At 44.2% G+C, this 25901-nt stretch overlaps 2 protein-coding genes across 5 annotated transcripts in view; both read left to right on the top strand.

Moving 5' to 3' along the window:
* LOC117401078 (arf-GAP with GTPase, ANK repeat and PH domain-containing protein 2) overlaps positions 1–14136 on the top strand; it is a 51852-nt gene extending 37716 nt beyond the window's left edge. For 3 of the 4 annotated variants that reach the window (XM_059013329.1, XM_059013328.1, XM_059013326.1), the window contains 14 exons: positions 646–780; positions 901–1022; positions 1242–1394; positions 2220–2306; positions 2900–3004; positions 3792–3957; positions 4294–4413; positions 5134–5277; positions 6993–7052; positions 7604–7755; positions 8032–8122; positions 8622–8844; positions 9261–9522; positions 9780–14136. In XM_059013329.1, the coding sequence (XP_058869312.1) occupies positions 646–780; positions 901–1022; positions 1242–1394; positions 2220–2306; positions 2900–3004; positions 3792–3957; positions 4294–4413; positions 5134–5277; positions 6993–7052; positions 7604–7755; positions 8032–8122; positions 8622–8844; positions 9261–9522; positions 9780–9986 (2027 nt within the window). In that variant the 3' untranslated portion in view covers positions 9987–14136. The remainder of the gene's footprint in view (positions 1–645; positions 781–900; positions 1023–1241; positions 1395–2219; positions 2307–2899; positions 3005–3791; positions 3958–4293; positions 4414–5133; positions 5278–6992; positions 7053–7603; positions 7756–8031; positions 8123–8621; positions 8845–9260; positions 9523–9779) is intronic. The other variant, XM_059013327.1, reaches the window with a different exon arrangement.
* An 815-nt stretch (positions 14137–14951) lies between these two features.
* Positions 14952–20850, top strand: LOC117400917 (zinc finger and BTB domain-containing protein 39). The gene is made up of 3 exons (XM_059013251.1): positions 14952–15084; positions 16725–18270; positions 19100–20850. The coding sequence occupies exons 2-3, from the start codon at positions 16768–16770 to the stop codon at positions 19910–19912; spliced, it is 2316 nt and encodes a 771-aa protein (XP_058869234.1). The 5' UTR covers positions 14952–15084; positions 16725–16767; the 3' UTR covers positions 19913–20850.
* Positions 20851–25901: the final 5051 nt, after the last annotated feature.

The following is a 25901-nucleotide window of genomic DNA, read 5'->3' as shown; positions in this document are numbered from 1 at the left end:
GGTTTAATAATGACATCATGCTGACACATGCTTATCGAATAGTAAGACATGTGGTTTGAGACCTTTCGAAGGGACTGAAATCTATATGAAAAGACCCTGCTTTGGTTAATGTTTGATTTGGGCCTCTGCTTGTACATATTCCCCTCCTTTCGTGTTCAGTTTGTATTCCAGTCTACGTGAGGGAATTGAGCCCATTGCAGAGACTTTAAAAGCATGTGAGTCAAAGGAAACGCAGTGGCTACTGGAGACGTGGGGAGTTCCTGAAAAAGATCCAGTTGTTGGATAAGATCTCAATGTTTAAATGCAGTGATTCCCAACCTTTTTGTTTAGAGGCTTTGTGCTAAATTTACAAAAACGACGTGGTCCTTTTACTGTTGTCTGTAATAAGGGCATTTCCACATTCACTGTTTGTTAGTTAGAACAGAAGAACAGAAGAAAAGTTTGGGGACGAGAAAAGGCCATTCGGCCCATCAAGGCTTGTCCCTTGTTAGCACACCTGTCGTTTGCAGCATCACTGTGTTCCGGGTTCAAGACTTACCCTGGCATTGGGTATATATAGCAGGGGGTGGACAGAATGTATAGAACTAGAAGTTTAGTATTAAGCTCCTTGGTATGATCTTTTCTGGTATACCCTTTTCTGCGCAGACAAAATCAGTACTTCTAACCCTCGGGTGATTGATGATGTCCGTGCCAGGCAGCTCTGTAACGACCTCAAGCGATGCACCTACTACGAGACGTGTGCCACCTACGGGCTTAACGTGGACCGTGTCTTCAACGAAGGTAATAAGAACCGCTATCCCCAAGCCAGTTTCATACCTCGTTGTGCCACACCTCCCTCACGGCTCCCTGCATTTGAAGAGTCCTGATGTCTGAAATGTGAACGTTATGTTTCCTCTCCAGCGGCGCAGAAGATTGTGTCTCTGAAGAAGCAGAGTGTTCTGATGGCTTCCTGCAAATCCCTGCCCAACTCCCCCAGTCACTCCGGCAGCTCCACCCCAGTGTCAGGACAGATCCCTGGGCAGGTGAGTCAGTCCTCTCCCCTTCTCTCCCTTCCCTCCCCTCCATTGTTCCCTTCCTCCCCTCCCACACTTCTCTGTCCCTCCTCTTCCCTCCCCTTCCTTTCCTCTCCCCCCTTGACCCATTTGTTTCTCCCCTTTCACCTGATGATTTATGTATTTAGAGCCGTGGGGAGGGGTGTGTATGTCAATGACCTTGCTGTGTGTGTCTATCTGTCTCTCTAGGCCAGCAACGGCGGTCATGCCAGTGACTACTCCTCCTCTCTCCCCTCCACCCCAAACGTGCCTCACCGGGAGCTGAGGGGTGAAGCAGGGCCAGGCTCCTCCACTCCAGGATCTCTACACAGGGCACCACGACGTCGAACCTCCCTCTTCACGGTCAGCCAGTCCAAGTTTATGTGGAAATTTCAATGAGTTTTATTTGCAAAACCCTTGAAACAAGCTTTAATGTTTTACCAGCGTTATTTTGCCACGCAACAGAATGTGATCTATATAGACTTATATGTTAATGTTACTCTCCAGCATGAGAAATCAACCAATCAGTCTTAGGGATTTGTCAAAATCTTTGGTATCGAGATAATTTTGCACAGTTTGAGCAGATGGGTCCCAGACTGCACACAATGTAGTAACTCATATAAGAAATGTCACATTGTGCATTTTTGGACACACCCTACATACAGCTATGGCCAAAAGTTTTGCATCACCTACAATTTTAGGATTGAGACATAATTAAAATATATATATATATATATATATATATATATATATATATATATATATATATATATATATATATATATATATATTGAACATAATTTAGAACTTTTATTTAACATCATGTAATCAAAGAAACTACAAAGCAGTATGTAATTCAATATGTTAACGTAACATTGTTCAGCAGGTTTCATTCGAATTCATGAAGCGAAATTAGTTAATTCAGTAGGGTGATGCAAAACCTTTGGCCATAGCTGTACAACTTATTATCTAAATACTCCTGTTAAAAAACTATTGACAAAACCTTAACAGTGTCTAAATGGACTTGACTTACTCTCCCCAACACCTACCCCTTCATCCATGTGGTTTATGTATCATCATCCACAAGTGGAGAAAACGCTTCCCCACAATTTGGTCCACTTGAGTCCAGTGCTGTATTCGGATGCTGTCTCACACAGAAGCTTAAATCCTGGTGTTTTCTGTGTCTAGAACCGAAGAGGCAGCGACTCGGAAAAGAGAAGTCTGGATAGCAAAGGGGATAACATCGGCAGCGGACGAGCCATTCCCATCAAACAGGTGACACCAGAGAGAGCGTTCTAACCTTTCATCTGCCAAGCCAAACACACCTCCGCAGCTTGAAATCATTCTAAAAACATTTTACAAACATGTAACATTATTAATATTATAAAGACCTGACTTTTGCAGTTTCCTTTACCTTTTTGTGATGCAATTGTTTCTCAGCAGTTCCCTTGACCCCCTCACTCTAAAAATCTAAGAAATTCTGATCTAACGAGCTTAGTGCGGACTGTAGCAATTAAATAGATGTGTCTAAGTATTGCTCTGATGAACCTGCAGTAAAACAGGCACACAAAGCAGGTTCATTGTGGAGTTAAACTAGCAGACACTACTGGTAGCTCTGCCAATTTCGAATGAAAGGGTCATAATGAGGGTTATTCTCACCCTCGTCAGTGTTTTCTAAATCAGACCACTGAAATAAGCATTCCTGGGTCAGGCTTTGAAGTTCCATGGCAGCATCTGTGTTACAAACCACGGTGCTAGAGATTGGAAGCATGTCAAAGTGAACTGCGGTTTTTAATGACTATTTACATGTTTAAAATTGTACAGCGTTGCAATAAATATTTTCATGGTTTTTACTGGTTTTCTTTTAGAGCGTTTTGTTGAAAAGAAGCGGAAATTCTTTGAACAAGGAGTGGAAAAAGAAATACGTCACGCTGTCAAACAACGGCGTTCTCTCCTATCACCCTAGTATGAACGTGAGTAAGGAGCCTTTTTCGCATTTTACACTAACTCTGAAGCAATTGCATGAGCAGGTTTACACTGGTGAGGTGGCTCACCTGGTAAAGGCGTGACAGTGCAGTGTGCAGGGTAAGTCATGCAGTCAGGGGATCACAGGTTTGCGTCCTGGCTGGTGACTTACTTCCAATTTTCCAGATGCTCCGGTTCAGTAAGAATCTAAAATCTTAAATTCTCCCAATAGGTTTTGATATTAAATCCTTCATGCATCATGGCATATAAGCCACTTGTTTTATTTCATGCTTCTATGTGTTACAGGATTGACGTTTTCTCCTTAGTGTAAGAGAGACCCACTGCTATCTAGTGTTACTTGTGCATTCTGGTGCTTGAGAAAGGAGCTGAAAGAAAGAAGGAAGTTATATCTACTTATTCACAGAGCAGGAATAGAATTATTAATGGCAATGTCAGCTACCCTACATTGCCTCAAGCCTGCCCTAGACTGGAGGGAGCACCCTTTCTCTTAGGCGGTGAGGGAGCAGTTCAGTCTCCATGCCTCAAGCCTGCCCTGGACTGGAGGGGGCACCCTTTCTCTTAGGGGGTGAGGGAGCACTTCAGTCTCCATGCCTCAAGCCTGCCCTGGACTGGAGGGAGCACCCTTTCTCTTAGCGGGTGAGGGACGGTCCTTAGAGGTCCATCCAGTCCCTTTTACTAATGATTCAGTAGTTAGTCAACATAAAGACTTTGATGATTTTTAGTAAGACGAGTATATTTGCAACTTCTATATTAGACTGTCTGGCTCTGTTTCAGGACTACATGCAGAACTCCCATGGGAAGGAGATTGACCTGCTGAGGACGACGGTCAAGGTCCCAGGGAAGCGGCCACCTCGAGCAGTGTCCAGCTGCGGATCCTCCGCCGGGATCAACGGGCTGGTCAAGGACATTGGCGGCATGGGCGTGGCAGAGACTGCCAGTGGTGAGCTCCTTATATAAGGAACAGCACCAACCCAGCTGAACAATGAGACGTGATATATAGGAAAATGAACAGCTTTCATTATTAGCTTTACTGCATAGTCATTAAAAAGAAACCCCTGAGCTTCGTAACAGATGATACAAGTCGTCTGGAATCTCTTTACAATTCACTGGGATTCTAAATCAAAATGACTCTGCAGGATGAATCAGACCCCTGGGTTAGGGAGGCAGAACCAGAGGAAGCAGGCTCAGCTCCTTAGTTCTCCGCCCACGCTGAGGTTTACCCGTTTCTAGGCAGTGTGTGACGGACGCTCTCTGCTCTCTGCTCTCTGCTCCACAGCCCCTTCCTGCCCCAGCGGCCTGCTCCCGGTGGATGAACAGGCCGTCAGCAGCGCCTCCAAATCGGAGAGGAGCCTCCAGCGCTGCCCCTCCTCGCTGTCCAACAAGGGCCAGAGCATCGGTGAGGCCGCAGCACACCAGGACACAGTCACTGGCATAGGTGGAGAAAGACAGACGACGAGCCAGCTGAGAGAATTTGAATACTGAGCTTAAGAACTCTGTTCTTAATTAGGGTTAGGGTTAGGGTTAGGGTTAGGGTTAGGGTTAAGGTTAGGACAACAGCTCAAAGAAAATGTTTGGCCTGTCTTCCTGCACCAGGTAAAGAGCGTGGCCCGTCTTTCTGCACCTGTGCCCAATTACCATACATGAACATGATAGACAAGAGCTCAATTATTTACCCAGTGTATGAAGCCCTAAGTTATAAGTTATAAGCTGCCCGGCAGTGAGCATTCAGGTTGGCTATGAGGCCTGCCCAGCACACTAGACTAAACACAAAGCTTTGTTTTGTAAATGAAGTTACAAAACTAGACAAAACACGTCATGTATTTATAAATAAGGTTCTTTACCGACAGTTCGTTTGTTTGTTTTTATCTTTTTGAAAAAGAAAAATGTGAGTAAACATTATAAGAGTCGAAAACTTTTAAAATCGCCCTTATTATATTTAATTTACACTATTACACGTATTATATGACCCTATACGATATTGCACCTTATATTATATTTTAAAGAGGTGAACACGGTCAATGTAGTGCCCCTCGTTAGTTTCTTTGAATGAGCTTTTGAATGAACACACAAACAGTGACCTAGTGACCTCAGCTGGTGTTTTCTCTCCTTCCCCCAGACTCTAACCTGTCCATCGAGAGCACGGCCAGCCCACCCAGCGGCAAGGACCCTCCCCCTCCATCCCCCATGATCGACAGGAAGAAGCATCGGAGGAAGAAGAGCATGAACCTGAAAGGAGACATGACAGTGGGGCAGGCAGAGGGTGAGAGAGGGAGGGGCAGTGAGAGGGGAGGAGTTAAACCTGGGCCAGGCAGAGGGTGAGGGAGGGCGGGGCAGTGAGAGGAGAGGAGTTAAACCTGGAGCAGGCAGAGGATTAGAGGGAGGGGCAGTGAGAGGGGAGGAGTTAAACCTGGAGCAGGCAGAGGATGAGAGGGCGGGGCAGTGAGAGGGGAGGAGTTAAACCTGGAGCAGGCAGAGGATGAGAGGGAGGGGCAGTGAGAGGGGAGGAGTTAAACCTGGAGCAGGCAGAGGATGAGAGGGAGGAGCAGTGAGAGGGGAGGAGTTAAACCTGGAGCAGGCAGAGGATGAGAGGGAGGGGCAGTGAGAGGGGAGGAGTTAAACCTGGAGCAGGCAGAGGATGAGAGGGAGGGGCAGTGAGAGGGGAGGAGTTAAACCTGGAGCAGGCAGAGGATGAGAGGGAGGGGCAGTGAGAGGGGAGGAGTTAAACCTGGAGCAGGCAGAGGATGAGAGGGAGGGGCAGTGAGAGGGGAGGAGTTAAACCTGGAGCAGGCAGAGGATGAGAGGGAGGGGCAGTGAGAGGGGAGGAGTTAAACCTGGAGCAGGCAGAGGATGAGAGGGCGGGCAGTGAGAGGGATGGAGTTAAACCTGGAGCAGGCAGAGGATGAGAGGGAGGGGCAGTGAGAGGGGAGGAGTTAAACCTGGAGCAGGCAGAGGATGAGAGGGTGGGGCAGTGAGAGGGGAGGAGTTAAACCTGGAGCAGGCAGAGGATGAGAGGGAGGGGCAGTGAGAGGGGAGGAGTTAAACCTGGAGCAGGCAGAGGATGAGAGGGTGGGGCAGTGAGAGGGGAGGAGTTAAACCTGGAGCAGGCAGAGGATGAGAGGGAGGGGCAGTGAGAGGGGAGGAGTTAAACCTGGAGCAGGCAGAGGATGAGAGGGAGGGGCAGTGAGAGGGGAGGAGTTAAACCTGGAGCAGGCAGAGGATGAGAGGGAGGGGCAGTGAGAGGGGAGGAGTTAAACCTGGAGCAGGCAGAGGATGAGAGGGCGGGCAGTGAGAGGGATGGAGTTAAACCTGGAGCAGGCAGAGGATGAGAGGGAGGGGCAGTGAGAGGGGAGGAGTTAAACCTGGAGCAGGCAGAGGATGAGAGGGAGGGGCAGTGAGAGGGGAGGAGTTAAACCTGGGGCAGGCAGGGTGAGATATTTGATGGTCTTGTGGGCTACTTTTTAGTATAATAAGATGATGGTGACGTAAGGCAAAACTACCAACAAATACCAAATACCAACAGGGAATCACATTTGTGTATCATTTAAAATAACCATGTAGTGCTTTTGGTCACATAACTAGCACATGACTATCCAGTGAATATGATTCTTTTGAAGTATCCCATAAGTAAGAGTTTAAAAAGACTTCAAGGACAATCTGTAGTCTTAGGTAGCAAATACAGTCACAATGCAGAATACTGATGTTGTGTTTTAATAAGCAGAAAACTACTGTGTCTTAGGACAGATGCTTGTGTTTAGTCAGCATTGTGGTATCTTTTTTCGTTACTGGTATATATGAAACTGTTTCCTGTTTTAGCGGTCGAGAAGACTAAATGGACTGTTCAGGGCCTTTCGTCTGTGTTTTAATAAACTCCCTCTCTGCTCTCCTCCTTCCTTCCTTCTCCGTCTGTCTTATTTGCTTCTCTGTTCTTCTTTATCTGCTTCCACTGGACTTGTTCTCCGGCTCACCACTCTGTAGCCAAGCGCAAAATGTGGAAGTTAAAAAGCTTTGGTAGTTTGAGAAACATTTACAAGACAGGTAACGCTGCCCCTGAACTGCATGCCTTTTGAGAAATGTCTTTGCGTCATGGGTTGTGATTCATTACCTCCTTCCTTTAGTTTTTTTTTGTTATTTTATTTTGTGTTTGGTTTCTGTGTTCAGGGAAGGTGTTGGAATGGCAGCACTGGGTAATTAGTTTTGTGTTTTTGGTTTTTTTACATTTTAGGACTGAAAGTGCTTCATATTGATAAGCTGGGCTAATCAGATTTGAGGTTAGGTTAGGTTTTAGATTTTCTTACCTCATATTAGCATTATATTAATGATTTTGTTCACAACTTGGCATTGACTCAGTTGAAGCCAATTTAACCTGCCACCACACTATACACATATTTCCTGTAAGGCAGGAAATTATTGAGTCCGAGTCTGAAATTATTGAAGTAAAACTAAATTTCAAATTGATAAAGGGTAAGATAATTATTTTTCAAGTCTTTGGTTATTATCCATTAAATAATGCAATCGTAGCCCTCAATCCATGATCAATACGCTACCGCTAACTAACCAGCGTGTGTGTGGTTTCTGTCTCTGCGCAGAGGAGGAGAATTTTGAGTTCATGATTGTGTCGAGCACCGGGCAGACCTGGCATTTCGAGGCCTCCAGTCTGGAGGACCGGGACTCCTGGGTCCATGCCATCGAGAGCCAGATCCTGGCCAGCCTGCAGTCCTGCGAGAGCAGCAAGAACAAGGCAAGTCCCAGGCTTCATTCGGGCCTTGCTGCAAACTGATATGAGTGACGACCAAAAAACGGTTGATTCCCCTGGGAACAAGCAGATTATCAAAATGACTGCATCTTAAGTGAATCACTGGGCTCCTTTGAGACCTGGCTCAACAACATGAGCTCAACGAGCTCTGAGGGGCTGCGTGGGCTGACGTTGACAGACAGACAGTGAGCGGTGGTGGGCGGCTTCATTCATAGCAGAGGGATGTCGAGTAATTTCTGTTCCTCTGCTCTTTCTCCACAGGCGCGCATGGACAGCCAGAGTGAGGCTGTCGCTCTCCAAGCAATTCGCAACACCAAGGGCAATGCCTTCTGTGTGGATTGTGGGGCTTCCAGTGAGTCACATGACTGTATTCAGCGACACTCCATTCAATTGGAAGTGAACACACTGAGGCACTTTTCAACTGCAGTACATTCGCTTCTGAACCAGTGTCATGGCAACGTGTTCTGAATATTCACATGCACATTGTGTCTGTGTGTGATAATGAAGGATTATGCACCTAGTGCATATAGTGGGCTTGGCAGGCTTTAAGAATGTGTTGTATGAATCCTAGAGGTTCAAATAAAGTGTTACCTCAGATATTTATTGATACTGTCATCATCCCTTGCCTTTTATACTGCTTTCTGTGTCTATGTGATAGTCAGTCCTTGTGTCTCGTTGTCTGCCTGCCTTGTGTCAATACGTCTCTGCCTCTGTCACTGCGTCTCCCAGCCTGTGTCCTGTGTGCGTCTCCCAGCCTGTGTCCTGTGTGCGTCTTCCTGCCTGTGTCCTGTGTGCCTGTATCACTGCATCTCAGTATCCGTGGCTCTGACCCCTTCTGCTCTGCCCCTCAGACCCCACCTGGGCCAGCCTGAACCTGGGCGCCCTGATCTGTATCGAGTGCTCGGGGATCCATCGGAACCTTGGGACCCACCTGTCGCGAGTGCGCTCCCTGGACCTGGACGACTGGCCCCTGGAGCTGACCCTGGTGCTGAACTCCATCGGCAACGAGATGGCCAACAGCATCTGGGAGAGGAACACCCAGGGGCGTAGCAAGCCCAGCCCGGACGCCACACGGTCAGTACACACAGACTACCTGCTGGGTTCACATCCTCCTCCTCCTTCTACCGCTACTCCTACTGCTCAAACGTGGTATCCTCTCCTTCCAAAAGATAGAAGTGATGAAAATCCTCCCCATCCCTGGCCCTGTTTGGCTCCGAGTTAGATTCAGATGTGTTTTGAGGCCAGAGTTTCACGGTATGGTTCTCGTTTGGCTCGATATATAGCCAGTGCAAAAAACCACACGTACCATGAGGGTCTGGGGCCTGGAGCACGGAGCCCACACAGCTCAGATGTGTCAGTGGAAAAGGAGTTAATATGGTTCTTTTGATTTTGAACAGGAGTTTCCCATTCAATGTTTTTTGGAAACGCTACATTTCTGCTGGTGTCTCCAGCGTACAGCGTATTTTACGTCATGTGTGTTTGCGTTACAGGGAGGAGCGTGAGGCGTGGATCCGTGCCAAGTACGAGCAGAGGCTGTTTGTGGCAGAGCTGCCGGACTCCGAGCTAGGGGTCGGGGTGCGCTTGCTGAACACTGTGCTGGAGCGAGACCTGGCCTCCCTGCTGCTGCTCCTCGCTCACAGCCGGAAAGAGGAAATCAACGCTCCCCCACCCCCCCGGGACAAGGATCGCCGCAGCGCCCTGCACTTGGCCTGCGAGACCCCCGACGTGGTCATGACGCAGCTGCTCGTCTGGGTGAGTCATTCCCCAGTCCCGCCACCGGAGGGCGACTGTCTTCACACTGAATCAGCTGCACTCAGTACACTGCACAGGTTGCTGGGCTCACAACAGCTGTACAACACAATCACTCTACCTTGTAAAGGCAATCATACAGTCAGGCTGTGCCATGTTGCCATTTTTGAGAGTCTTGGTTATAATTAGTTGCATGTCTGTAAAGATTTTCATACAGAGCAAAACACTGACCTGCTGTCTCCCCTTTCTCTCCCTCACAGTACGGCAGCGACGTCAAGGCCCGCGATGCCCAGGGCCAGACAGCGCTGGCGTACGCTCGCCGATCAGGCAGCCAGGAATGCGTTGACATCCTTCTGCAGCACGGGTGCCCAAACGAGGGCCTGGCAGCGCTGCCCACCCCCAGCCTGAGCCGCAAGAGCAGCACGACCAGCATCGGCCGCACCAACTCCCGCAGGGGGGTCTCGTAACCACAGCAACAGCAGCACGGGACCGGACCACTGCGGGCTGAAAAGGGGGAGGATGCTCTCTATCTGGACTCTGCCCACTTTGGTGACATCACAGACAGTGCCTATATATGCCAACCAGCTTTGTACAGGGTGAACGCCAATTAAGGGTCAAAAACCGACAGTTTATAAATATGCAGACACTACTGATAAAATAGCAACAGTATTTGCGAGCTGGTAATTAAGACAGCTTCATGGCAGGCTCTTTATTTACTCGGGAGGTAAAACAGTGACCATTGCTTTTAGAACATTTTTCTGGGTTTATTTATTCACTAAATCTGGGCTAAACTTTTTAAATTGCTGGTTTTATTTAAGCATTATTATCCCATGACGTCATAACCTGCTGAATAATTTACAGAGGTCACTTACCGAAAAGACAAGGTCCATTATCTCCTGGTAATGACCGCTGCAGAGGGTGTTAATGTTAGTGTTTCAGTATGAATACATTTTCTAAATGTGTTTTTAGGTTATATTTTGGTCTGGATTGCTAGGCTGAAATGTATGTTGCAGTTTTAACATCTTTCAACAGTCCTTTTAGTGGACTTTTAATCAGATTATTTCTAATATATTTTGGCTTCTTTGCTTAAAAATAAATACTGGTTCAGACCATCAATTTGATTATTCCAAGATCTAGTTGTGTTAAAGTGGGACAAAGCTTCATCAAGTCTTATCAAAATAAATGATGTTATTAATGTATCCCTTTTCAAAGTACTTGTTGCACTGTCCTGTGGATTATAGAACCATAAATCATTTGATGTGCTGGCTGGCAATGTTAGGCTGTTTTAAAATTGCCCCTCCATCTGCAAATAGTGTCTGTGTATTTCTGAACTGTCTGTGCACAGTACAAGAAAAAGCATTGAAGTACCACACTGTAGATTTGTTTAAATCTGGTAGAATGGAGGATCCTGTCCTTGTGTTTGTGCATACGTCACCATTTAGAAACTTGGTTAGGACATTCCTCAGCACACATTACTGAGAGCATCAGAATCATACCGACCACTGAAGCAAAATATTGCGGATGAGGTCAGTGATAATATTGCTTGAGTTCGTAAAAGACAATGGATTTGAAAGCCTTGGCAATCACTCAAGTTTCGTTCCGCCTTGAGTTTACAAGAGAAATCGTCTTTGCAGTTTAAATCATCAACAACCTTTTGACTGTGTACTATGTATTGCTGTAAATCTTTGAATATGTTTTATCCAGATGTCCCGGGTTGTTAATCCACTGGGGGGTATTCCTACCAAAGTCATTGTACTGCCCAAAATCTATGGACCACAAGCTGGAGAAATATGTACACAGTATTGCCCCCTCTAGTGGTTGAGTCCTTAGTGACACCCAGAAGTACATACGCCACTGCCATCTGCTGGACAATTGAGAGACAACAGGCCACTAAAATACAAAATGCATCTGAAAATACCAAACGACGAAGCTGTAAAAGACTTGATTGTTTTTAAACACTGCATAGTGGGATCATACAAGCAGCAAGCATGTATTTAAATTGAATGCAGTGCATTGTTAGGAAACAGGGTTAACAGTGTGGAGTAGTGGTTAGGGCTCTGGATTCTTGACCGGAGGGTTGTGGGTTCAATCCCAGGTGGTGGGCACTGCTGCTGTACCCTTCAGCAAGGTACTTTACCTAGATTGCTCCAGTAAAAACCCAACTGTATAAATGGGTAATTGTATGTAATAATAATGTGATATCTTGTAACAATTGTAAGTCGCCCTGGATAAGGGCGTCTGCTAAGAAATAAATAATAATAATAATAATAAAACAGGGTCAAGCACAAAAAGCACTTAAAAATGCAAGCTGAATCCAGGGTTATATATATGAATAGGGGGATGTGAACTAATATACTAATGTCCATTTAAAAAATATATATATATATATATATATATATATAGGCATGGACTCCACAATGTGCAGGAAGGTGTCTCTCAAGGTCACCAGCCATACACATCACGCAGTTGGTGCAGAGAGGCAGGCAGAGGATCGTGATGACAGATACATTGTGCAAGTTCCAAACATGCTCAAGTCAAAGATGCCCAAAGTCTGAGTCGTTCTCCACCCATTCATGCACAATTCCAGCGCGGTGGGTGTGGGCATTGAAAGAAACCATCGCCATCAGGGCAAAAGTGTAACGTTACTGGGGGGACTTGATCCCCAACAATGCTGAAGTAAACTGCACCATTCATTCAGCCTTCCAGAGTAATCAAGGGAGCCAGGGTATACCAGGAGAACATGCCCCACACCAGGGTATACCAGGAGAACACGCCCCACACCAGGGTATACCAGGAGAACACGCCCCACACCAGGGTATACCAGGAGAACACGCCCCACACCAGGATATACCAGGAGAACACACCTCACACCAGGGTATACCAGGAGAACACGCCCCACACCAGGGTATACCAGGAGAACACGCCCCACACCAGGATATACCAGGAGAACACGCCTCACAGCAGGGCCATGCCAAATCCAATCAGATAGACAGGCAGGTCCTAATAAAATGGAAAGGAGCCACTATTTTTCTGCAAGTAGAGTTTTGGATTCATAATGACCCTAGAAGAATGTCAGATTGCCCCGATCTCGTCCTTCCATTTAAAACTCACCCACGTGCTGTATTACAATTACCCTGGCAGTGTTCAGTGGGTATGTATTTATTACAGTATCACACCCATAACCATACCTAGCAAAAATACTGCCCTTTTAGAAAATATTGTCTATTTAAAAGATTTATGATTATAAAAAAAACACAATAAAATAACATTTTAAGAAAAAAAAGGATTGTAAAAAAATATGAAATACTATTAATAATGTATGTACAAGATTGTATTTGTATGTAACTTTGTAAGTATGAATTACGATTGCTTGTAACCGTGACAAGAAAGATTTGTTGTTTTGAATCCTCATCAGTGATGGTTCTTTGGTGATGGTTTTTCTTTTCCTGTTTTTTGTTTTTTTTTATTTTATTTTTTTAGATATCCGTTATCCTGAAAATCAAGTATTCTCAAATGATCAAAGGGCACATAGCTTCAAATGCAATTCTGTCAAATTGCTTTTTACATTTTCTGTACTTTTTAATGGGGTTAGCAATCATGCAGAGTGGTGCTGGGTTCTGCTGCAGCACTAATATTTTCTCCTTAAATCTACCTTTACCTGGCTTTGAGAACCTTAAGGACTGAACAGCATTCCTCATTCAAACCATGTGACAATGTGAGTTTTTTACTAGCTCACCTGCACTACATACTGTATAGACAGTAGTTGCAGCTGGCACTTGAAAAGTTGCATTGCCACATGCTTTGAATGAAGAATGCTGGTCGGTCCCGGAAACATACAGCAACTCCACATTGACGCAGCAGAGCCCAGAACCACTCAGAATGATTTCAATCACCATGAAACAGAAACTGAACTCCCTGATTCCACATTGAGACGGAAACTAGGATTCTACGGGATAGAGTATTCTAGGGGGGTTGAAACAAGCATGTTTAAATTTGAAACTACTTTAACTTGGAATAATCAGTCAATGTTGTTTTAATTGATTAATTAAGCTAATTTGCAGAATTGATTGATTAAAAGCCACTGGTGCAAACCTTGATATATCTCATCATTGTGTTGTGTATCAAATATAGCAGTATTTCTTATCTGTGACGACCCTGGCAATAGGAGTATGTGTTCACAGTCTGACGGGTGTTTAAGGTCTATATTAAAGCCTATGGTAGCCCATTGAGGTTCATGTTTGTATATAGAGTATTTCTTGGGAGGAACAGACTTTTACTTTAACGGGATTTACAGTTTTTCTTCCGATCTGGAGATACTATTTCGATGGTGTATGTGTTTTGTTATTTTCGTGTTTTTATTGCAAAAAAAAAAAATGTTTTTTTTTTTTTAAGAAACGTAAAACTTATACCTGCTGTAAAATAAGATTTATACAGACGACAAGAAAATCTTATATCCATTTCATGTTTTTGTTATGTTTGTTTTCTCCTGTAGAGTTTTGAAGTTGCTTAGCACTCTCTGTTAGAATGTGACTCTGTGTGAGTTGGTATATTTGAAATAACTATACCCAAATGTGTAGCTTCTGTTCTGAATGATTAAACAGTGATTTTCATACAAAAGTGTTTTTGTTTTTTTAAATATTATTATTATTCTTTTTTATAACTATTTCAGTCTCTGTGGTTCAAGCCTGCCCTGGACTGGAGCGAGCACCCTTTCTCTTAGGGGATGATGGAGCAGTTCAGTCTCCATGCCTCAAGCCTGCCCTGGACTGGAGGGAGCACCCTTTCTCTTCGGGGGTGAGGGAGCAGTTCAGTCTCCATGCCTCAAGCCTGCCCTGGACTGGAGGGAGCACCCTTTCTCTTAGGGGATGATGGAGCAGTTCAGTCTCCATGCCTCAAGCCTGCCCTGGACTGGAGGGAGCACCCTTTCTCTTAGGGGATGATGGAGCAGTTCAGTCTCCATGCCTCAAGCCTGCCCTGGACTGGAGGGAGCACCCTTTCTCTTCGGGGGTGAGGGAGCAGTTCAGTCTCCATGCCTCAAGCCTGCCCTGGACTGGAGGGAGCACCCTTTCTCTTAGGGGGTGAGGGAGCAGTTCAGTCTCCATGTCTCAAGCCTGTTCAGTGCTTCATTATGTTATGCAGGGGAGAGAGAGAGAGAGAGAGAGAGAGAGAGAGAGAGAGAGAGAGAGAGAGAGAGAGAGAGAGAGAGAGAGAGAGAGAGAGAGAGAGAGAGAGAGAGAGTTTTCTATTTAATCATGGCTAATGTAAAAAAAAAAAAAAAAAAAGGACAATACTATATAATAAATAATTCTATTGAATAAAAAAAACAGATTTTGGAATTGTGCACAAATTAAAAACATTTTTAAAATAGGAAAGAACGCGTTGGGGTGGGGCGGGCTTACCCAGTCAGTTCATCCGAAAGATGGGGGGCGCTAAAACGATTTTCATCAAGAAAACAAAGCCTTTCTGCTTCAATACATCACTTCCTCGGTAACGGTAATGCAAGGCTGGTTTGTGTATGTGCGGTATGCGAGTGTGTACACATACCGTTTAGCAGTGGTTACATGGGTAAGCAAGTTATTTGTTATAAGAAAAAAAAAAAAAAAAAAAAAAAAAAGGCGGTATAGTTGTTTATTCAGAAGCGGACCTGCAGTCGGTCCTCTGCTTGCAACGAACAACGAAGTAAAGATGGACGGAGAATACATTACAGACACACAGAGAGAGATGCTTACTTACATGAAAGGCTTTTCAGTTTTGTTCGACCTTTTTTTTAAACGGCATTTTGTGCATTTTTAAACAAACTGTACACGGACTGTAAATAATTTGGTTTTTAAATATGTACTCCACAGTTGTGTGTTTTTTATGTAAACAAAAGCAAAACAATACATTCGTTGTATTCGTGTTGTAGTATCGTGAAAAAACGCAAATGATACATACAAATGAATGAATTTACAAACAACTGTACAACTCGTTCATTCAGTAGCCTATAACTAATAATAATAATAATACCACCGATTATTATTATTATTATTATTATTATTATTATTATTATTATTTAGATGTACTGTTATTTTTGTAATTTACAGTATTTAAGAACGTTGTTTACCTTAGAACCCCTTCTCTTGTTTTTAGAAACGTTTGAATATTGTAATATTTTTGCATTGCTTTTGTAATTTGTAATTCCATCACAGAGTTTGTAGAGTTTATGAATAACCTCTTAATCTGCAGACGAATAATAACGTTTGTCAGTCCCTGCTATTCAATGGTTTGCAACGCCGCGTTATACTCCTTAACCCATGTAAAAATAAACGGTTACGTGCATGCGTAATATTTGCATGTCAGATGCATGATTACGGGAATATGCCTATTGCTTATTCTCAGGAAATAGAAACGTAAGAATTATTTACTCGTGATGCAATTTTAATGTGTTTTTTTATGTTTGTTTTAGTTTTGCACCTTCTTCAGGGATGTCAATAAGACTCCCGTTGCATAGCAGCTCGATCCATTCCCGGTTTTACTAGTCCAGACACACCTGAGGCTGTGAACTTTACACTGTGGCTGATCGAGTTCCTGTTAAAACCTGGACGGTGTTATGCAATAGGAGTCTTATTTCCATCCCTGTAGTTTTCTGTTTATCCTGCATAAATATTTCAAAGCAGTATTATGTTCCATAGGGATAGAAAGCACATGAGCAGAAAAAAACACTTATCCAGCTAATGAGGAGTTTCATTAGTTTGAGTAGGCAAATGTTATTGAAACGTTGCCAGGTCTGTTTGGCATACCTGCTGCATTTTAAGTAGGAACTATTGTTTTAGTGGAAGAGCCTTGTGTCTGGTGAAGGGAAAGAGGGGACACGATTTGAAGTCTAGGAAACCATAGATGGTCTAAATAAAGTTAAACCAGGACACTAAGTTCAGGACAGAGAGCTGAACAAGAGGGCGTAAATGGAAGTAAAGTTTAGAGTAGAAAGTAGGAAGCACTTCTTTTACACAGAGAGTTATAGTGTAATTCTAATTCCTGCAGCGTAATTGTAACTATAATTGTAATTGAACAGCATTGTAATTGCAATTTCAGCAACTAATTCAGCTGCGATTGTAATTCTAAACATAATTGTCTACTTTCTGGTTTCTAACGTCACGCTAGTTATGGCTGATGGTGGTGTTTGAAGGTCTGCTCGCTGATTTGCTTTCTCCTTTTTGTCTTGCAAGTTGAGCTGAGGAGGCGGTGAGCAGGAAGCAGCAGAGAGCGGAGATGGGCATGAGAATCAAGCTGCAGGGGGCGGAGCACCCCACCAACCTGCTGAAAGAGCTCAACCAGTGCCGCCTGTCCGAGTCCATGTGCGATGTGCTCCTGCTGGTGGGCAACCGGACCTTCGCTGCCCACAAGGCTGTGCTGGCCTGCGCCGCGGGCTACTTCCAGAACCTGTTCACCACCGCCGGCTCGGACAGCGCCCGCACCTACATGGTGGACTTTGTCGCGCCCGCCAACTTCGAGAAGATCCTCAATTTCATCTACACCGCGGAGCTCTTCACCGACCTCATAAACGTGGGGGTCATATACGACGTGGCCGAGCGTTTGGGGGTCAGGGAGCTCATCAAGGCCTGCCACGCCACGTTCCCCGACCTGGATGCGGCTGCTTCTAACAAGCACCCCGCAGATGCCACGCGACCGTCCTGCAATCGTTCGCCGCCACCCTGCAGCGGAGACCCCAGCCAGGCTGGTGAGGGGGAGAGTGGCAGGAACGGGAATATCACACCCGCTGCGGCTGGGGCTACTGTCTTGCTGCCTTTAGCTTCTGCTGTGGTTCAGGCTGAAGAGACGAGGAACCCGCCAGTGGAAAAGGCTAGCTCCAGTGTGCTCCCACTGGTAACCACCAAAGCAGAGGATCAGGATTCCTTGATGGAGTACAGCCAAGCGGCCAATTCTGTGAGTTCGCAGAAGCAGCAATCTCCCTCTGCCTTATCTGTAAACCTGGTGGACAGCCAGCCGCTGCAGCAGAAAGCTACCACCGCAAACCACAACCTGAAAGTACCTCCTTCCCACACCCTCAACCCCACACCGCAGCCGTTCAAGACGGAAGAGGAGAGCCAAGACGAGCTGGGATTCTTCGCGCCCGATGCGTACGTCGCTGACGATGCCACCTCAAACAGCAACACCTGCCTAAGCGGGGAGAACTGCAAGGAACGGCTGTCCGCCGGCAACCAGCAAATGGACGCCGTCCACTTTGAAAGCTGTTACGATGACGGGGACCTCTACTTTGACGATAGCGCGGAGGATCAGATGGGCCCACCCGGGGAGGTGATAGAGCTGAGTGACGACGAAGACGACAGCGAGGATGATCTGGTCTACATTGAGAACGGAGGCCCCGGGGCACGCCAGGGCAAGACCACGCCCTGCAAGGTGTGCGGAATGGTTCTGGAGCCCAACATCAACGTGATCCGAGACCACGGGGAGACGCACCTGGATGAGTCCGGAGCCTGCAGGGTCTGCAGCGCCAAATTCCCTGACCGCAACTCCCGGCTGACCCACGTGCTCTCCCATATCGGGATCCTGCTGTTCTCCTGCGACATGTGCGAGGAGAAGTTCTGCACACAGTGGCAGCTGGCCCTGCACCGCCGGAGCAATTCCGTCGAGACCAACATCATCGTCCAGCCCAACGCCTCCATCTCTGGGGACCTCATCGCGGCCAACGGCGGACCAGTCAAGGAAATCCAGTGCGGAGCCTGCGCGAAAGCCGTGAGCAAGGACTTTCAGGTAAGATCGAGAGTCTGGGCTAATCCACTTGCCCTGCATTCTGTTTTTCATCAGCTCTGTAACTAAAATAATCCAGCAGTCTGAACACTAAGAAACCCTATTCATGACGTCACCCGTATCATATTGAGTTTTTAACGTGCATAATTCTCAATGTCGGTGTGGTTCACGTCACACTGTCAGGTCGTTTCATTTGCATTAGCCTTTGCCCAGATTATAAAATGATATTTTTTTCCATTTCCATTTTAATTATTCTGAGTATATTTTATTTAATCTCTTTTAAATTAACCATCTGTCACTAGTTAGCAATACTTTTGCATAGCTCTGGTGTTCCAATATTATATATCATAGTATTAATTTCAGTAGCTCTGACTTTGGTAGGTACGGGCCGTGTTGTCTGACCATGTTTCTGTGTTTCCTGATCTCTGGAATCTTGTCAATGTGGCTAATCTGTTGGCTCCAGGTGCTTCTATATCACTGGATAATCACACAAATAGAGGACTGTCTGACAGGTGCAGGCATGGAAATAAGAGTCTAATTGCATTGCAGTTTGATCCATTCCTGGTTTTACTATGAGTTTAATCAGACACACCTGAGCTTATTACCTATACACTGTGGCTTGTATTAACACCAGCAATGGGTGAAACTGCTATGCAATAGGAGTCTTTATTTCCATCCCTGATGTGGTACGCCGGTACCCAATAGAACGCAGTAGAACCCTCCGCAGATGTAGAAAACCTGCAAGGTCACGGGGATGACTGTTTCACTGAGATCAGGAAGAGCGCGCAATTCCGAATCCCCTGAATCTTGTTAATGGTTTGTTGACTTCCAGGTGGTCCGAGAACACATCCTGGAGCACCTGAATGTGAAGACGCTGAGCTGCCGTGTCTGTGAGCGCCCCCAGCAGTCCCTCTGCGGCCTCATGTGGCACTCCCTGAGCCACGTGGGGCTTTCCATCTTCTCCTGCGACGTCTGCGCCTGCAGCTTCGTGGACAAGGACCTCCTGGAGAAACACCTGGCACTCCACAGGGGGCGAGAGGAAGGCCGGCCCCTCCTCAAATGCTTCCTCTGCCCTCAAGGCTTCCTCTCCCACTCGGCTTACCAGTACCACCTCAGCTTGCACAGCAAGGAGCTGGGCCCGGATGGCTACCAAAAAATGGCGGAGCTCAACCTCATGCAGAGTCGGAAGAGGAAAGCGGACCAGCTCCTAGACTCTTCTTCGTGTTCCTCCTCCCCGCTGGAGAGCTCCACGGCTTCCCTCGTCCTCCCTCTGCAGGACAGCCTAGGGGCGGGGGCCATGAGGACCAAGTGGTACCGCTGCAAGTTTTGTGGCAAGCGCTTCGCCCATTCGGGGGAATTCACCTACCACCTCCGGATTCACACCGGGGAGAAACCTTTCCAGTGCAAGATCTGCTCAAGGTTCTTCCGGGGGCGGTCGACCATGATCTGTCACCTCAAGACCCACTCGGGGGCCCTCATGTACCGCTGCACGATCTGCGGACACTACTTCTCCACCCTCAAACTGGTGACCACTCACATGGAGCTGCACAAGGACGTCCTCCCCCCCGATTTCAACATCGAGCAGACCTTCATGTACAGCGACCACACGAAAGAGCCCCTGCCTTGTCCGGACAGTTCGTTTTAGTGCTGTCCTTGAGGGGTGTGCTGAGACTCTGACTCGGAGTTGCCTTTAAGAAGGATTTTATCAGCAGGTATTAAATAAATCAGTTTGTCAACGTGTTGATTTCAAAACGAGAACAGGTATCCTTCCCTCACCTTTACAATCGAGTACCAATCAGTGACGATTACCGTCCGCATTGAGTGTTTTAAAAGCCGGTTGGAAGCAGTACAAATGCCAGCGCCCCGGATGAAAGGGACATGCTCTTCCAGTCAGAGTATCAGCACACCCCTAGTTATCTTTTTGTGTTTTTTTTTTTTTTGCTTTTCTGGGTAATGCTTTATTTTAAGTGTTAATTAGTTAAGCAGTTAGTCAGTGTACTACAGGATTGTTATAAAGTCTTTTAGGGGCTAGACCGCAGTCGAGTGAAGGTGTGGCAGTAGTATTGGGCTTGGAGCAGGGAAGTTCAATAGGTAGCTCTCCAAGTTGAATCAGTTTTGGTCCGGCGCTATTTACTGTATTAACCCATTAAGTTGAATTGAGCCCAACCCTGATTGTCTGAGTGAAATAATATGGACATTTTACACCTCTGGTTTCAGTTTTCTAGACCGCAACAAAAGCTTTTGTATTGTCAACCACTGCTGTTTATCAAAGATACCCACCTTGTATTTAACCGCAGAGTAATTGCAAAATGAAAGCAGCTAGGTGTGATTGAAAGCATTTTTAAAAAAAGAAAGACATGTAACAAATTTAAAGGGTTATAAGAAGTATTTTTATTCAGACTTTGTGTCTTTTTGACATTCAGGGTATTTTCCCACCCTTTTAATTAGAAAAATATTCACATTATTTTTGGCACTTCAGTTGGTTTTGGTATAGTTAGTTTGAATATTTTAAAACGTGTTTGACTCCTGATAAAAGGGACAGTTTTTTATATATACAGTTGTAGTCTAAAGTTTACATACCCCAATGGAAATTTATAATTTCTACAAATTTCTAGAAAACAAGGAATTTTAGGAAAAAATCTTTTGTAGCAAAAGTTTTGCTTTTGTGGATGAGGAAAAAAAGTTACAAGAAATAGATGTCTTTCAGCATTTTTTTTTGCAAAACTCCAAACATGCTAATTCTAAAGTATTCATACCCTGACAAGGAAAATGAAATTAACAGCTAGTTGATGCACTTTTTAGCAATAATAACCTCTTTTAAACAATTAGGATATTTATCAATGAGCTTGATTCTTTAGTGATTTTTGACCATCCTTCAACGCAAAATTGTTCCAGTCCAATCAAATTCTTGGTATGAGTTGAAGAAGGCTGTGCACAAGAGAAGTCCTCAGAATTTGAAAAAAGTATTAATTTTCCTTGTCAGGGTATGAATACTTTGGAATTAGCATGTTTAGAGTTTTACAAAAAAAATGCTGAAAGACATCTATTTCTTGTAACTTTTTTTCCTCATCCACAAAAGCAAAACTTTTGCTACAAAAGATTTTTTCCTAAAATTCCTTGTTTTCTAGAAATTTGTAGAAATTATAAATTTCCATTGGGGTATGTAAACTTTTGACTGCAACTGTATATATAAATATATATGTATCATAAAAAAAACAAAGCAAAGATTTACCAGGAATGAAAGATTGACATTTTCTTACCTCTCACTAGTATATCATCGTAAGCGCTCCTCTTCCTTCCTGTGTTCCAGATAACAGGGGCCAACTCCAACACGAACACAGAAAGTGGGTGTAAGATAAGGAAGGAAGTGATATATAGAGGGATGCTTTGGCTTCATTGAACTCCAGAATCATGGCTTTACAACCAGATACCCCAAAAACCTGTTTAGTTTTTATTTAAACAGATTTGTTTGTTTGTAGTGTAATTGGTTTGAAGGTGTACATTTCATGGAATAGCAAGTGCTGGGTTACATCAAAATTGACCACAATGGAATAATAATAATAATAATAACAGTAATAATAATAATAATAATGTGTTAGACCAAGATGGTCTGTAATCCTTACCAATTTCTCATCTTGGTGCTAATATAGACACCAGTGTACCAAAGTGAAACATCCCTATCCTAATTCTCTTGAATTTTATCCAGCTTCCTCCTTCTCTCAGCCTCCTGTTGCGTTCAGTGTTTGCAGTCCACTCTCTGCATTCTCAATGTCGCATTCACTTTGCATCCCACTGGCCCTCTGAACAGAGCAAAGCCCAAGGCAAGGAGATTAAGAGACAGACTGGTGTCATGTATCCAGATGTGAAGCAGAGCAGGTCTTTAATCTAATGCAAGGCGACATGTTTGCTGGCTGGCTTGCTTACCAGCTAGCAGCAAGAGTACTGTTAACAGCAGATCTATTTAAGAAATGTTTGTCATGGCCCTCAGCTCGACACCCCTTTACTAAAACTCTAAACTAATGTGATCCCTTAATGTAATTTTCCAGGAATGGTATAAGACTCCCATTGCATAGGTTTGATCCATTCTGGTTTTACTGTGAGTTTAATAAGACACACCTGAGCTTGTTACCTGTGTACACTGTGGCTAATCAAGTTTGTATTAAAACCTGGAGTGAGTGAAACTGCTATGCAGTTGGAGTCTTATTTCCATCCCTGGTTTGAGGCTTTTACTTAAGTGTGCAATTGTGTCTGCTCTTGTCAAACTATGCCCGCCACACTGTGGGGGGGAAGCAGGTACTGTCTGCATAGATTAGATAAGGGGTCTGCAACCCTCATCCTGGAGAGCCCCTATCCAGCAGGTTTTATAGGTGTTGTTACATCATCAGTGGCTAAAGATCTGGAACACCTGTTAGTCTTGACTAATTAAGCCAATAATTGGTTTGATTAAGTAACAGAGAGATTGGTTGAAATGAAAACCAGCAGCCCCAGTAGCTCTCCAGGACCAGAGTTGGAGACCCCTGGATTAGATCGAGCACGCCTCCTGAAATTGAAATTCACATTTTGTTACCGGTTTAAAGCATGTGCATTCAGTAACTCCTGTGTTTGTCTCACATGTGCTGTTCTGTGCTAGAGGCTGAGTAAAGGCTGGTTTCATAATCAATAACTTGTATGAGATAAAAACGCAATAATACCCTCCACACCTTTATAAATAAGGTATTAAAAGACAAAAGCCCTTGCCCTCTAAAAGCTGTGTTTTGTTTGTGTGCAGAACACTAAGGTACCGGGTACGTGGAACACATTTGTCAGTCCTGTCTTTTTGTAACCTACTCTGTGATTTTGTTTTGATGTACTAATTTTTTTTATCAACATTTTTGGGACACTTGGGGGGTGTCCAGTCCTGGAGGGCCAGTATTCCACTCCAGGTTTAACAGGTGAAATCAGATAATTAACCACTTCAGGGTCTGAGTGCAGGTTTGATTGGTTAATTTATTTAAAGAATTTAGAACCGGGTTGGAACTAAGACCAGGAGTGGAACTTTGGCCGGCCCTGGTGTAGCCAAATAAACAAACTCGCCCCAAGCTCTGCTTCAGTATTCTCTACAAAGCAGCGCTTTGTAATGATAAAAAAATATGCTTTTTTGTTTTGTTTTGTTTGTTTTTGGTGGCGACAGGAGAAGATAAGCTGTAAAAGTGAACCTGCTTTGTGCTTTTCAAAACGGTTCTTGCTTTATAAGTCCTGGTTAGTGAGCGTTGTTTTTTTTTTTTTATGAAAGATTCATTTTATTTGTACTTTTTCTACAAGTTGTTTCATGTAGTGAATATCATAATACACTATTATTAACTCTTATTTATACTGATCTATCTACTGTTGATTTTTTAGAATAAAAAAACTATTTAAATTGCGGGTCTTTTGTATTTATTGATCTTGTGTTTCTATCATGAAAAGACTGAGGCATTTGTCGCATATTTTAACTTAAACAGATCATTCCCTCCATATATAAGCTATAGCCAAAGGATTTTAAGTAGCAGTCTGTCCCACAACTGCAACGGCTCATCCAAATCCTATTCATTTTATACCAAGGTGGGACATCTGGGTCCAGTTTCATAAAGCACAGCCAGCACTTAACAGACTGCTAGGTAGCAAGCTTTCGTATTGCATACCTGTTTCCTAAAACAATAATAACGATAACGTTTAGTAGAAACCCACTCTGCAAGTCTATATGATTAAAGGATACAGGGGTTATTTTCTTTCTTTTTTCATGGAAGTGAAATGTATTTAGCAGCCTGCTACCTGGAACTGCTTTGTGAAACTCTCCCCCTGCTCTTTATGTTATCCTCATACGTTATTTTAGTGCTGACATACACAAACTTCTGTGTTCAGCTGCCGTTTCTTGATTGTGTTCTTCAAACACTTAAAAGCACTTACCCTTCCCTTTTGGAAACCCCGGAGTCCAGCGTTGAATCGAAATTCGCTTTCTCATCCTGGACTGATGAGTGAAGGGCAGTAATATCAACTCCTTCAGGAAACGAAAGTGATCACAGCCTTCAGAGAAATATGTCCCACTTTCCTGTGTCAGCTACTGCACGAGGTCAATGAACTGACTATATCAAGACTGAGACTGAATCATCTTAAAGCGCTATTGCGCTGCGGTAAGAACGACCACAATTTCAAACACATACGGCAGGTTTCACAGACCCCGATAAGCACTAATCTGAGACTACCTTAACATTAGATTAGTGCTAATCAGGATCTATGAAACCAGCCTTACAGTGTATCATTAACTTTGAAAGGCAAAATTGGTCTTTTCTATAATCTGCAATTTTCAAGTGTTTTTCATGATGTTTTAAAAAAATATATATGAATGCTGTCATTTTCCTGTAGAAAATAATATATAAAAAAAGTTTTTCATAAAAAAAAACTAAAAAAAAAACTATTGAATCACCTTAATATTTTATACTATTTAATTGTTGGATTGTTTTTTTGTAAAATTTGTAAACTTTGTTAATTTGACATCCCAGTGTGTTCGAAAGTAATTAATCACACCTTTCAGGTTTTGCCTTGGTTAACGAATTCACAGCATAAACATTACATTGGAATACAGGGACACATGGTTGTCGGTATTTGAAGCATCCATCTCAGTACATTTGGCAAACCCTTGCTAGCAGTGTATTGATGTATGCTTTTAATGTACTAGATCCTGCTGAACAAGCATCTGATTTCCTGATGGGATTAGCACTTTCCTGACCCCCTTCCCAGAATGTTATCCCAATACTTATAATGTAGACCCCTGGCTTCCTTCAATTGTTCGCTCGTATGAGAATGCTTGCTGAAGCAGATTGCACAGATGATCCCAACAGCAGTCAGGCAGGGGATATCGAAATGGAACATTTTCACTGTAAAGGTGCAATACAGAACAGTTCACTTGTTTTGGTGTGTTTCCAGTGGTTTCTTAAAACACACAGTGTTCATTTAAAGGGTTCTTTTTCACACCAAACTGTCTTGTGAGTGTGTGGCACAGTAGCTGTCTTCTTTGTTAAAGCCCAGACAACATTTTAGTGTCATGCATGTCATTTGATCGTTTAGAATGAATACGAAATGGTAAGCATATACAGAAACATCCGGGTTCACAGAATCCGGTCAGCAAACTGGACTACATCAGGGATGGAAATAAGAATCCCCTTGCATAGCTGTTTGATCCATTCCTGGTTTTGCTGTAAGTTTAAAATGACACAACTGAGCTTGTTACCTATACACTGTGGCTAATCGAGTCTCCTATTAAAACCTGGAATGGATTAAACTGTTATGCAGTAGGAATGCCATCACAGTCCAAAATGAGTGCTAACGAGGGTCAGTCTATTCATGTTACCTGAACACCACCTGCTCCTCGTTCACCCTGGGCAAGTTGAAATTGGCAGTCGTGTCAGACCACTTGATTGTATGGGGGTTTGGTTGTTACAGTAATGTCCACTAATGTCTTGCTTTGCTTGGGAACTGGTGCGCTGCACCGCCTAGCCCCTATTAAATTCTCTTTCAATGCTTGGAGAAATATATGCATCAAATATCATTTTTACAAATATCCATATCAGCTGTATATTCCCTTCAGTCACAATTTTTTAAATTATATTTTTTGAAAT

Source organism: Acipenser ruthenus, chromosome 45, assembly GCF_902713425.1.
Source record: "Acipenser ruthenus chromosome 45, fAciRut3.2 maternal haplotype, whole genome shotgun sequence".
NCBI classification, from domain to species: Eukaryota; Metazoa; Chordata; class Actinopteri; order Acipenseriformes; family Acipenseridae; genus Acipenser; species Acipenser ruthenus.
This window is presented reverse-complemented; position numbering and strand designations above follow the sequence as displayed.